Below are 14966 nucleotides of genomic sequence, written 5' to 3' on the forward strand. Positions count from 1 at the left end.
AATCCAATCTTCTTATTTAACATATGAAGAAAATGAGTTCCCAGTGGTTTATAGGATCATAGATTTAAAGATGGAAAAGACCTTACAGATTGCGTAGTACAGCCTTCTAATTAAGTGACTTGCCCAGGGTCGCATGAGAGTAAGTTGCAAAGCAAGTATTCATTTGCAGGACTTACAACTCCATATTCAGTGTAGCTTCTATTTTCTCATACTGAGCAGGAAGTACTCTTTCCACTTCATCATTTGTGTTCCCTAAAGAAGGAACAAAGTAATGGCCATGAACATTTGCTGACAATTTCCTTAACACTGCTATTTGTGAAGAAATCTAGTCAATATTTCTTGCTTGTTTGCCTTACTATCAGTTCTGTTAATAAAAAAAGTAAGACCACAGAATTGAACTAAATCATAAGTACTTGATCACCACCAAAAGCTTTTCAGATTGATGCATATCTACTATATTCTACAGTTTTTTGATATGATTTATTTCAATTGTTAATAAATTCCTGCTATATCTTTCCTTTTGAAGACTATTATTATTACCCTGTTCTTAGGAACTTACAGATATCTCTACACAAGCAAATTTGCTTTAGTTGATTTCAAATTACCCTAGAGCACATATTCATTTGATGGCATTGGAAATAGTAGTCAAAAGTATAATAACTTAAGCAGTGGCATACTAGGATAAATGAATAGTTTATCCAACCCACTTTTCTCTTTTGACAATGACTACAAGTAGAATTTTATGACCAGTTTAGTTTCCCTATTGCACAGTAACATGAGAGGTTTATAAATGTACCCTTAAACAACTTAACTTTCCTAAGAATGTAAATCAATCATTTGCCAAAGACTTGAGTGCAAACTATGTGCATAACATTGTATAACAGAAGATAGAAACACTATGTATTAGAAACTTATGATTCATGCATATAAAACAATACAGCCACAAGACAAAATGCAAAGGTAATAAATGGTGCAGATATCTTATGTTGATGAGTGTAGGTCCCCCAGTCCATGTTTCACAGCAAATTATTTCATTTTTTCGACCTGTTCTTCCATTCGTATATGGAACTCTTTATGAGGAGACTTCTTTTAGCAATACATAACTGCCACTTAGAGTTGCTTGGGGACTTTGAGAAGTTTAATGACTTGCCCACAGTGATATAACCAGTGTACATTAGAGGTAGGACCTGATCCTAGGCCTTCCTAACTTAATAGTCTATGAAATAACTATGAAATAAGAACTTTTTTGACACTTGACAACCCACTAGATGTGTGACCTTGGGCAAGTCACTTAATGTCAAATTGCCTTGCCTTCTCCCCTCCAAATAAAAGGAGGGGGGCAGCCAGGTGGCACAAGTGAGTAGAGCACTGGCCCTGAAGTCAAGAGGATCTGAATTCAAATTTGGCTTCAGTCACTTGATACTTACTAGCAGTGTGACCTTGGCCAAGTCACTTAACCCCAATTGCCTTACCTTCCCGCCTCCAAAAAAAAGAACTTTCTGCATAAGCTGCAGTGAAAAATACTCCTCATTTATGCCAGATAGTGTGTATGTCATTAAGATGTTAGCACTTGAGTTGTTTGCTAATTTTTTAAGGGTGAAGGTTGAAGAGGTAGCTGTGACTGTTGATCAGGCTTCAGAGGATGTCAGTGCTTGCTCATAGATCCCTACATCTATATCACTTCTAACTTCTCTGATCAAAATTTTGGTAATGAAGTGTATCATTAGACTAGATCTTTCTCATTAATTCATTTAAGTAAAAAATGAAATTTTTACCAAAATTATTATTAAGTGGTTGTTTACCTGTTTTGTCCTTATCTTTATATATAGTTTTGCCCAAATCCAGTCATTTTCAGGACTATTCATTTAAAAGTTTTCCCTTTTATTATTATTATTAATTTAAAAGACATCAGTAAACAAGATCATTTCCATATGTAAAGAACAGAAAAAGAGAATTGCATAGAAAACTCTCTCTCCTTAGTAAAACTTGATTTTTTAAACAGTGAAAACTCATTCATCTGAACTTGGATATTCACTATTAGAATCCAAAGTTCACATAGAGAGAGAGGAGGAAGGTGGTGACATGGTAAAAAATAACAAAACACCAGGAAGTTTAGCTTTCTTTCTTTTCCTTTCTTTTGTTTGGCATAACTGTCACTATAACAATGTCATTTCATATGAACCCTTTAGATTTCTCTGAAATGGTCCTTTTTTGCCTCATTTGCCCACCGCACCCCTCACTGTAGTATTTCATTTCATCTAAAAACTGTAATTCCTTTATCTGTTTTCCAGTGGATGGGCACTCTCTCAGTTTTCAGTTCTGTGCTGCATGCAGCAAATTGTGTGTGTGTGTATGTGTGTGTGCATGCGTGCATATGCACACGCATGTTCATTCAACTTGCCTTTGTTTCAGTTAAGAGTGATGTTCACTTTCCTACTTCTTCCATGTTTATTTTCTCTTCTCACTCTCTCCAATAATGAGAAATACTGAATTTCTTTTCCTTCTTCCTCATTTATTTTCTTGTGCATTACTTCATCCCTCTTTTTTTTCCTCTGTTAAAACAAAAGCACTTAAGTTCCCTCTTTGGCCCTATATTGCAGGTCCAGAGTCATTTGTATCTAGTCCCCCATGAGAATATAAGTAGTTCATTATCATGTAGTCCCTTTCGTTTATATTTACCTTTCTGTTCTTTGCTGATCTTGTGTTTTGTTTCAACAGTTTTACTCAGTTCTGATCTTTACATCAGAACTATTAGCAGTTTTCCTTACTTCAGCTAGTATTTTAGTTGATTAAGGGTTCTCTAAGTAAACCATTCTATCATCTACAAAGAGCGATAGTTTTATTTCCTCATTGTCTATTCCAATTCCTTCAGCTTCTTTTTCTTCTCTTATTGCTATAGCTAGCATTTCTGGTACAATATTGAATAATAGTGGTGATAATGGGCATCCTTGCCTCAACCCTGATCTTATTGGAAAGGCATCTAACTTATCCCCACTAAAGATAATGCTTGCTGATGGTTTTAGATAGATCCTACTTATCATTTTAAGGAAATCTCTAATTATTTCTATTCTTTCCAGTGTATTTAAAGTGTTGTATTTTATCAAAAGCTTTTTCTGCATCTACTAAGGTAGTTATATGATTATTGTTGTTTTTGTTATTGCTGTAGTTAGTTTTGCGGATAATTTCCCTAATATTGAACTAGTCCTGATTCCTGGTACAAATTCCATGTGGTCATAGTTTATGATCTTTGTGATATTTGCTGTAATCTTCTTACTAGCATTTTATTTAAATTTTTTGCATCCGTATTCATTAGGGAAGTTGGTCTATAGTTTTCTTTCTCGTTTCTGCTTTTCTTGCTTTAGGTATCAGCATTGTATGCTGATGTAAAAGTAATTTTATAGGACTTATTCTTTGCCTGTTTTTCCAAATAGTTTATACAGTATTGGAATTGATTGTTCTTTAAATATTTGGTAGAATTCACTTGTGAATCCATCTAGTCCTGGGGATTTTTTTCTTAGGGAGTTCATTGATGGCTTGTTCAATTTCTTTTTCTAAGATGGGGCTATTTAAGTATTTTATTTCCTCTTAATCTGGGAAATTTATATTTTTTAAAATATTCATCCATTTCACATAGATTCCTATATTCATTAGCACATAAATGGGCAAAATAACTTGTAATAATGCTTCAGTTTCCTTTTCATTGGTGGCAAATTCACCCTTTTCATTTTTGATACTGGTAATTTGATTTCCTCTTTTTTGAAAAATCAAATTAACCAATAGTTTATTTTATAACCTCCTTCCCCGCATAAAACCAGCTCCTACTTTAATTCATTAGTTCTGTGGTTTTCTTATTTTGATTTTATTGATCTCTCCTTAAATTTTTAGGATTTCCAATTTGATGTTTAATTGGAGTTTTTTGATTTGTTCTTTTTCTAGTTTTTTTTTTTTTTAGTTGCATTCTCACTTCATCGATCTGCTTTTCTCTTCTTGATATAAACATTTCGAGATATAATATTTCCTCTGAGTTCTGGTTTGGATGCATCTTATACATTTTGTTATGTTTTCTCATCATTGTCATTCTCTTTAGAGAATTCATTATTTCTCTGATTTATTCTTTGACCCACTATTTCATTAGGATTAGATTATTGAATTTCCAATTGATTTCTAATCTGTATTTCCATGACCCTTTATAGAATGTAATTTTTATTATATTATATTTGAAAGGGATACCTTTAATGTTTCTGTTTTTCTGCATTTTGGTTGTGAAGTTTTTGTGTTGTAATACATGGTCAATTTTTGTGTAGTTGCCATGTACCACTGAGAAAAAGGTATATTCCTTTCTAATCCCATTAATTTTTTTTCTAGAGATCTGTCATATCTAACTCTTCTAAAATTCTCTTCAGCTCCTTGATTTCTTTCTTTTTCGTTTTGGTTAGATTTAGCCAGTTTGGAGAGGTGAAAGTTAAGGTCCCACACTGGTATTGTTTTGCCATCTTTTACCTCATGTAATTCATTCAACTTTTCCTTTAAGACTTTGATCCTTTACTATTTGTTGTATATAAGTTGAGTATGTATTACTTCATTGTCCGTGGCACCTTTTAGCAAAATGTGCTTTCCTTCCTTATTATGTCTTTTATTTAGATTTATTTTTTTATTTTTGCTTTTGCTTTGTCTGAAATCATTATTGCTATCTTTGCTTTTTTTTTTTTTAACATTAGCTGAAGCATAATGGATTTTGTTCAAGGCCATTATTTTTACTTTGAGTGTTTCTTTCTGTTCAAGTGTGTTTCTTATAAACAACATATTATTGAATTCTAGTTTTTAATCCTCTCTGCTATCCACTTTTATTTTTTGGGTGAGTTCATCCCATTCACGTTCACAGTTATGATTAATAACTATGTTTTCTTCCATCCAATTTTCCCTCTTTTCTCTCTCTGCTTTTACCTGATCCCTTCTCAAAGCTCTCTTTTGCTTTTGACTACTATGTACCCTAATCTAGCATCCCTTCTTGCCTCTCCTCTTATTCTCCTCTTCTTCTACTTCCCTGTAGGGCAAGGTAGATTTCTATACCCAACTGAGTGTATATATTATTTTCTCTTTGAACCAGTTCTGAGGAGAGTAAGATTCAAACATCTTTCCACTGTTTCAAAAACTCTTCCTTTAATGCCTTTTTTGCATGAGATAATTTACCCCATTTTATCTCTCTCTTCCTCCTTCTCTCTGTGCATTTCTCTTTCTCACCTCTTAATTTTTAAATAAATTATCCCACCATGGTCATCTCGTACCTCTGCCCTCTGTCTGTGTATACTCCTTCTAACTATCCTATTAATGATTAAGTTCTTAAGTTACATGTATCATCTCTCCAAATAGACATGTAAACAGTTTAACCTTATTGAATTATCTTATGGTTTCTCTTTCTTTGCCTTTTTTATTTATCTTGAATCTTGTATTCAAAAGTCAGATTTTCCATTCAGCTCTAATCTTCTCATCAGGAATGTTTGAAAGTCCTTTATTTAATTGATTATACATTCTTTTCCTCTGAAGGATTTTACTCACTTTTTTTGAGTGGGTGATTGTTGGTTGTAATCCAAAAACTGGATACTCCTTTGCCCTCTGGAACATCTCATTCCAAGCCCTCCTGTTTTTTACCCTGCAAGTAGCTAAATCTTGGGCTATCTTTACTGAGGCTCCATGATATTTTAATTGTTTCTTTCTGTCCACTTGCAGTATTTTCTTTCTGACTGGGGAGCTCTGGAATTTGGCTGTAATATTCCTGGGAGTTTTTATTTTGGTATCTCTATGATGAAGTGTTTGGTGGGTTTTTTCCATTTCTATTTTACTCTCTGGTTTTACGGATCTCAGTGTAGTTTTCCTTGACAATTTCTTGAAATATGATTTCCAGGTTCTTTTTTTTATTTTTTGATCATGGCTTTCATGTAATCTGATAATTCTTAATTGATCTCTCCTTGATCTCTTTTCCAGGTTAGTTGTTTTTCCAGTGAGTCATTTCACATTGTCTTTCTTTTTTCATTCTTTTGACTTTATTTTATTGTTTCTTGATGTCTGATGGATTTATTAGCTTCCACTTGCCCGATTTTAATTTTTAAGAAATTATTGTCTTCAATAGTCTTTTATACCTCCTTTGCCATTTGACTAATTCTGTTTTTTAAGGAGTTCTCTTCAGTGAATTTTTGTCCCTTTTTTCTGTTTAATTTTGCTTTTTAGGGAGTTCCGTTCCGAATTTTTGTGCTTTTTTTGGTGTTAGACCAATTCTGTTTTTTAGGTGTTATTTTCTTCAATATTTTTGTGCCTTTTTAACCAAACTGTTGACTCAATCTTTTCATGATTTTCTTGCATCACTATCTTTTCTTTTCCCAATTTGTCCTCTGGTCTCTCTTAGTTGATATTTAAACTCCTTTTCAAGCTCCTTCTGGAATTGTATTTTGCACTTGTGACCAATTCATATTTTTCTTGGAAACTGTCCATGTAGCTGTTTTGATTCCCTTGATTTCTTTTGAGCTTATTCTTTGAGCTTGCCTTTCACCACAGTAACATTCTTTGGTCAAATTCTTCTTTTGCTGTTTGCTCATTTTCCCAGCCTATTTCTTGAATTATGATTTCATGTTAAGGTTGGGCTCTGCTCCTGGAGTGGAGAGGGCACTCTTCTAAGCTTCAGGCCTTTCATAGTGCTGTTTTTAGAGCTAGCTCTTGGTGTCTATAGGTTTTCAGTTTTTCCAAGGTAGCTTGATTTATGGAGAAGTGCAGTCACTGCTCCCCTGGCTTGTACTCTGGTCTGTGAGTGATCATAAGCACTCTTTGGCCTGGAACTGTGACCAGGGCCCCTGTGTACCTTCCACTGCAACGTTAGTGAGCTAGTGCTCCTTTTATCTCTGTGAGTGTGATCTGGAACTATGTATAAGCAATGTGAATGAGTCCTATGCCAAGTACCAGTGAAGAGTCAACTGGAATCTCCTTCTGATCACTTGTCTCACCCCATTATTATTTGTGGGAAGACATCTCCTACTGCCACTGATGAACTGTATCCAAGGCTTGCTAGTTCCCCAGTATGTCCTGTGCTGCATGGTTTGTTCTGGACTCTAGATCTGACTTCCACCCCACTGAGACAGATTTTTCTGGATGGGAAAATTATTTCACCCTGACCTTTGGTGATTCTGCTCCTCCAGAATTCAGTTTGAAGTGTTATTTTAAAGTTGTTTTGAATTTGAAAGAGCTCAGGTGAATTCCTGTCTTTCTTCTGCCGTTTTGACTCTGCCTCACCAATTAATTTTTTAATTAAAAATTCATCCTTCTGCTTCCCACCCCCATCGCTGTCCCCATCCCAAGCCCTACCACACTCAGTATTTCAAGATAAATTATTGCTTTTCTAAGTCTTTTGTTTGTTTGTTTGTCTTTTTTGGATATATATCATTCGAAGATTTTCTTCTTTTTATAGTAGTTGCAGCATTGTCTTGAATATCTTGATTGTGATTTCTTGGAATTTGAACTTTCTGATTACATATAGTATTTTTCCTTTGACTTGGAAGCTCTCGAATTTGGCTGTAGTATTCGAAGGTGTTTTCCGTTTGGTATCACTTTTAGGTTAGGAATCCACCAGTGGATTTGTTCTACTTTCACTGTGGCTGTCTTCTCCCTTCTTCCCCATCCCCCCCTTCCACCACCCCTTTGCAAAAACATTTAACATCTTTTGCATTTACATCACTTATATTTCCCCAGGTATCCTTTTCCACACTGTCTCCTGGGACTCGTCTTTTATACTAAAAAATAAAAAGGAAAGAAGAAAAAAAAGTTCAGTAAAACTAAGTAAACATATCAAAAAAGTCTGATGTTAATATAAAGTGTTCCCGATCATGGTATAAAAGAAATTAATTCATATCATTCTTGGTAGAAGAATCTATCTACTTTTATATAATTCTTGTTGTTTCTGCCTTCACAATATCTCTTCTATATGTGCGCTTCTTTACACTCAGATAGCTACTAGTGTAATAGAAGTCTTCATTACCACATTCCTGGACTGTTTCTTCTGGTTCTTCTTCCTGCCTCAAGTTTTTCCCCATCCCAATCCATTCTTCTCTCAGTTGCCAAAATAAAGTATATTCTTTTACTGATATGCCTTGGTAAATTTTTAGTTATTTCTTTTCTAGTCTCTCTTTTTGTAAATATGCCAAGTAAAGTACTGAGTGAGAGCTACTTGCATATCTTACTGGAGGAGCAGTCAGAATACTTTTTATTCCCCATTTGCTACTTTCTGACTCTCTTTTTACTTCTTCCTAAACCTTTACTGCTTTTTCTCTTTCGAAGTCTATTCAATTAAAATTTCCATCTTTTGTTAATTATAGTAGCTGTAGTCCTCTGATTTCCGTATTATTCTCCTTCCTTTCCCAAGAAATTCAGTGACTGAATCACCATCTTTCACTTTTCCCCAGCTTCTGCCCTTATACTGGGTATCTTTAATATGTGCTTTGGTCCTCCCTCAAGCTTCCTAAACTCTCAATTCCTCAGTGCCCTAAATTTTATGAATTATTCTTTCACTTCATCTTAGCCGCACATAGAGATATTGTGTAATAGATTTTGCCATCATCCAGAAAATGTTTTACTTCTTTAATGAGAAACACTGAAAATTCCCTATTCCACCATGAGGTCCTACCGTTCTATAAATTTACTTTTTGCCATCATGAAGAAATCTGATTCCTCCCCTCCTCACTACTTGGTGTAGTGCCAATGTGATACCTACAGTAGCCGCTATGGATATGCATGCATATTTCCAGGGTAAATTCGCAAAATATAAACTCTTCCTCAAAGATAAAACCAAGTTATTTATTCAGGTACCAGAAAGCCAGTTCCACTATGGTAACAATAAGGTTTGTACACATTACCAGTAAAGGGAGCACAGCCATCCCCAGCCCTTCCCTCCATGAGACCTCCCCACAAAAAAGCTCCCCTAGGCAAAATCACACACCTACCCCTCCCCCCACGCCCATGCTGGCTATTCTGCTCTGAATCTTCTCTCTCTCAGCTCCACCTCACTCTCTCTTTCTGCTGCACCCTTCCTGCTCCACTCATTCAGCAAGCTTCTCCAACCATAGGCTCCATGTGACTCAGACTCAAAACTCAAAGCAGGTCACATGGGCCTATTAAGAGGCAGGGAAGATCTTCAAATTCCCTTACCATTGCCGTTGGTTAGATCATTACCCCTGTTCTGACTTCACTTTCGTCTCTTTCCAACCTCAAGCCATTTTAACTCTTATACTGCCTTTCCACTCTTGAATCTTTTGACCTCTTACATCATTCTCTTCTCTTGTCAGATTTTATCCTAGTCTCCTGAAGTGCCCTTGAATGCTAAATTCAGCTGCATGAAATCTCAGAAATGTGCTCTCTGGGTGTACCACAAATTCATGTTATCCATTTCTAACTGGACCCTTACTGCGACAAGGATGTCTTTTTTTTTCTTCCAAGTGATTTCCTATCTTATTACCTGTAGAGGCTGTTCTTTACTTTATTTTACCTTCTCAGGTCTCCAAAGCCCTCTACTGCACTCCTTTTCTCAGCTGAGGACCTTACTTGTTATTTCAGTGAAAATATTGAGACCATTGGATGTGAACTTCTTAGTTTCCACTGTAAGCTTCCTCTTATCCTCTTTATTTCAAAACCCCCTTGATAGCGTCTTGCACTCTTTCCTCCTTTCCCTCAGTCCCTGACAAATAAGTGGCTCTTCTTGACAGGACTACCTCTGATACATGAGTAGTTGATCTCATTCCCTTCTGTAGTCCTCAGCATATTGTAAATGTGATCATTCTTCTTCTCTCTGGAATCTTCAACTTTTCACTGTCAACTAACGGTTCCTTTCCAGCTGCCTTTAAATACGCTCCTCCATCCTTAAAACATCATCAGCAGACAGTAACATCTTCTCTAACCATTGTCCCATATCTTTAATGTTTTTCTCAGCCAAACTCCTTGAAACAGCTATGTACGCATATTACCTCTACTTCTTTTCCTTTTACTCACTCCCTCAACCCTTTGCAATCTGGCTTTCACCCTCATCAATCAACTGAAACTGGAGCCAATGATTTTTTAATTAATGAATCTGATAATCTTTTATCAGTCTTTATCCTTCTTGACTTGTCTGCTACATTTGACGTTATTGACCACTCTTTTTTCCTATATGCTCTTCTGTCTGAGTTTTCATGGTACCACACTTTCCTGGTTTGCTTCCCATCTGTCTAACTGCTCTTTCTCAACTGTGAAAGTTCCCCCAAATTCTGTTGTAGGTTCTCTTCTCTCCTCTTCACACACTCTCTCACCCAGATCTATGTAAGTGGCCCAGTTTCTCCCCTGAACTTCCATTCCATATCAAATATCCACATCTTGCCACATCTTGCCATTACTGTCCCTACATTTTCTCTCACAACTCTTTTCTCCCTCACACAGCTACCCTCTTACTTTTGGACCTGACCTCTGACCCACATTATTGTAGCATTCTCCTAATTGTTCTTTCAGTCTTATCTTTTATCACTCCAGTTTATCTTCTACACTGCTGCCAAAGTGATTTTACACAATCTCCCCTCAACCTGTTTGGAAGCTCCACTCTCCCTCTTACATTCTGCCATGCAATTAATGATTATCCTTCTTTCTCTTTCTCACATACTGCATTTCATTTCCTATCTTTTCTTTGCACTACTTTCCCCCATTTTCCCTCATTAACTTCACCTCAGAGTTGCTCTTCCTTTAAGGTGCCACTCCAACACCATCTTCTCCATGAAACTTTTCCTAATCCCTAACTGCTAGTGGCCTTCCTCCAAAGTTACCTTACACTTCACTTTGCATATATTTGTATTTATTCACTTCATATTTATGCCATGTACATTTTCATATGTACTTATTTGCTCTTTCATCATAATTTTAAGCTCCTTATAAACAGGTATTTCATTATTTGTACTTGCATCTGTAGTGCCAAACAGTGTCAGAAACACAGGGGGTGCTTAATACATTCTTGTTTTTTCATTAATTGACTGATCTGTCTTCAGCAATTCTAACATAAGTCCAGTTTGCATTTCATGGAAAGATTTGAGCCTTGAAGGGGAAGATAAGCTCTTTGAGATGAAAAATGAGGGGGAAGCACAATCTAGGCATGGACATTGTGACTATCTTGAATTCATTGAGGCAAGAGACATCTCCTTCTGTTTTGGTTGAAATATAGAGTGAATAAAGGGAGTAATTTTAAACGAGACTGGAATGTTGAATTGCAGCTAAGTTGTGTAGGTTCAGGATGAGAAATTTACATTTTACCTTAGAAGTAACTGGGAGTTCACTTACTATTCAACATTCGAATTAAAAAACAAGCAAACATGCATACAAGCAGAGAGTGCAAGTAACCTGGTTGAAATTTGTTTTTGTGGAAAAAGCCTAGAGATTTTGTTTGAACTGCAAGCCCAATAAATCAACAATGTGACATGAGTGCAAAAGAAGTGGATGATTTTAGACAAATTTAATAGAAGCGTGTTTATAGAACTGGTGATGATAGTCCTACTATCCCTTTTCATGGTGATACCATATCTACACTTATGTTTAATTTTGGGTTCTATAAGGATAAGCTGGAGATGTAAAATTGTAAAGCATATTTTGTTATCCCCATTGCTAGTGTTCTCTCCTTTCATAGTTAGTAGTTTTCATTACTCTGTGATGTCTAATCATAAACAGGTAGGCTCTGCCAGTACTTCACATTGACTGAGTGACTCCTGGACACTGGGCCTTACGCTGCTTTATAACTGGGTATAAACCAGCAGAGCTGGTGCACTTTATCAGTTTATTGTGAAAATGTAATCAAACTTCAAGTGTCTTCGAATATACAAATTATGAGTAAGCTAGATAAAAATGCCCACAGGAATTGGTACAATTCCTTTGTGACACCAAGGTTATGTCTTGGACTTCTTTCATTTATTTGAGCTGTTCCTATCAACATATCCCCTTCCTTCCTGTTGGAGAAAGGGCCTACTCTGACCTAAGTGCTTCTCACTTCTCATATTTTGTTGTTCTTATCACCAAGACATAGTGAAGATTTTGCTGAAGATTTATGTAAATAATATCTGATCTAGTATTTCTTAGAGCCTGATATTTTTTGGATCCTCTGATGATACACAATCAGTTTTGAATCTTGTTTTCTTTAGCCAGTTTGATAACTACCAGTAGTTTACTCTGGAATTGTAACCCTTTTGATTCAATCATTATACTTTATTTTCATTAATTCTAGTTATATATTTATATTCTATAAAATCTGTCTTAGGCATAAATCTACTTTGTGGTATTTCTAGCCCATAGCATCCGCAATTCTATGTATTCCCCTCAAACACATTTTTAATATGTGATTTAAGTTTTTGTGTGTGGAATGTGTGTGTATGTGAAGCTCATATGCTCTCATTTTGAAATTGAATAGCCTGAGTAAGTATCCATGTGACCTACTGCATAGAGGCCATCCAGAAGAGTCAATAGTCTTAGAGACTTTTCTCCCCTCCATTCACTGTCCCATCCAGCCTGCCTGTTGTTTGTTACTCTTCCTCTTGTCCTCCTCACCTTCCCCTCTTAGCTTCCCTGGATTGTTTCAGGACCCAGCTCAAATCCCACCTTCTCCTGGAGGCATTTCCTTGTCTGTCTTCCCTAGCCCCACCCAACTAGTGACTTGCCTCCCTGATTACCTTCTGTCAGCACTGTATTTTTAATGTATATGTATAATTTTTATGTTGTATCTCCCACAGTTGCATGCATTGCCCTTGTTTTTGCTCTTGTGTTTCCAGGGCTAAGCATAGTGCCTACCAAATAGTAAATGTTCAGTAAATGCATAGTGACTGATGGCTATACTGCCCTTTTTTGAATATCCCAGCATGGTGCTTTTATTGATAACTCAGTCGTTGAGAAGAGTCAATATATTATTTTATATATTTGGTTTATGAAAGTTGCTAAGTGTATGGTACATTGCAGAAGAAAAGTTAACTTCTTGGCATTCAAGGATTAAATCACAGTTAATTGGGAAAACTTGGCCATTCAGAAGGTGCTTCTAGGTAAATTATATTTTTGTTTAATAAGAAGGCAATAGAATGAGTTAACTGTTTAATCTACATTGCTGTTATTCACTGGGAGAAATACAACATACAAACTTTGGTACAATCAGATAGAATTGTTTCATGCATTTGACAAATTCATAGCTATTACCAGTTTAGAGGGCCCACATGTGAGGTAGCGAATTATAATAATTTGCTTTTAATTCCTTTAGAAAAGCTCAAGAAGAAGACAAGAAAGTGGTTTTAGCTGGATGTGTTCCTCAAGCACAGCCTCGGCAGGACTACCTTAAAGGCCTGAGTGTCATAGGGGTAAGCCATTTTGAAAGAGAAAAATAAAAGTAATGTTTTATGTAATTCAAACGTTGTAAAATTTATTTTGTTTCTCATTCTCTTTGTCCATGTAATTTAGTGCCAGTGGTGAAATTGAAGGTATGCTTACTATCTTTAAAATACCATTCCTGCTCTCTAGAAGATACATTATCTAGAATGAAACATTTTACAAGTAATCTGTAATCAGTATTTATGCATAGGTAGGTGGATACTTAGGTCACATTGTATTGCCAAGGCAATATTCACAGCACAAAAGGGCGACTATAAATATGCCAGAGTAGTTCTCAATTGCAAAGTAAAATGGACTTCTCATATAGAAGGCCAAAGAAAAACATTTATTCAGACACCAGAGCGCCAAATCCCAACACCAGAAATCCATCATAGTAACCAAGGAGTCAATACACATTAGCACTGCAGGGGACAAAATCATTCCCAAGCCTCCCCCCCACCTTCCCACAAACAAACACTCAGGAACTTAGGTGTCTGCTTGCCTCTTTCCACCCACCAGTCTAACTACTTTCACCAACCTCCTCCCAGTTCTGCTCCACCCTTCCTCTTCTACCTTTCAGCAAGCTCCTCCCACCACATGTTACTGAGGCTTCCAAGTGATTTAAGCAAGTCACGTAGACCTTTAATGAATGGGAAAGATCTTCCCATTTAAATTAAAATTGCATGCATCAGCATAACTTCTCCCTTCACTTATATGCCCAGTATATACATGATGCCTTTCCAGGCATATAGAACTTTTTACTTTTAATTATGCGTGGAATAATTACTTATTGTTTATGACTTATACAACCTAAAAGAATAACAGTTAGTTTGTTCCCTATTTTTGATTCCCATACTCTTTCTCACAATAATTTTGTAGAGACACATGATTATTGTAAACAAATAAAATCCTGCACATTTTGCTTTAGTTTGCTTTTATCATTTGTGTACATTTTCATTTTTCTTGGTTTGAGGAGGGGACTGAATTTACATCTTGTAAAAGCATGTTTAAATGGGTTAAAAACTTTGAACTCTCACTTTATTTGTTGAATCTGGAATAAAGCAGGGCTAAATTAGTTTTTTTCCTTTAGGTTATTTAATTTAGTAGCTTAAATTTTAAAAATAAAACAAGCAACTCTTATTTTGTGGCTATTGTCACTTATAAAGTGAGCTATTATATAACTCATTAGTGGTAGTAGCATGACCAGCTCTTCATAGTATTGAAGGCAGTAAATTTCCATTTGCAGTATCCAAACAGAGCAATATAATTCTAAGTTGTTGGAGGAAATACACAGTAGTGGAAAGACTATCCTTACATTAGAAGTTATAAGACCAGGGTTCCAGTTTGCCACTATGTTACTGTATCATGAGGGATGGATCACTAAACCTCTCCTCTTCAGTTAACTCATTTGTAAAATGAGTAGGTTGTCAGTGTTCTCAAAGCTCCTTTCTACTCCATCATATTCAAAAGTGTTTTTACAATTTAAGTCATTTCATTAGTAGCACCAATGTCTTATCAACTTTTTTGACTTCTGACATAAATCTGCTTGGTCTAATTTAGTAAAAGATCATTTGCCT

General features: G+C 35.8%; 1 protein-coding gene across 2 annotated transcripts in view; it reads left to right on the forward strand.

The window, feature by feature from the left end:
* The window catches only part of CDKAL1 (CDKAL1 threonylcarbamoyladenosine tRNA methylthiotransferase), a 637247-nt gene that overhangs the window by 136905 nt on the left and 485376 nt on the right, over positions 1–14966 (forward strand). For both annotated transcript variants that reach the window (XM_072603951.1, XM_072603950.1), the window contains exon 6: positions 13283–13379. In XM_072603951.1, the coding sequence (XP_072460052.1) occupies positions 13283–13379 (97 nt within the window). The remainder of the gene's footprint in view (positions 1–13282; positions 13380–14966) is intronic.

This window comes from Notamacropus eugenii, chromosome 4 (genome assembly GCF_028372415.1).
Source record: "Notamacropus eugenii isolate mMacEug1 chromosome 4, mMacEug1.pri_v2, whole genome shotgun sequence".
Lineage (NCBI taxonomy): Eukaryota > Metazoa > Chordata > Mammalia > Diprotodontia > Macropodidae > Notamacropus > Notamacropus eugenii.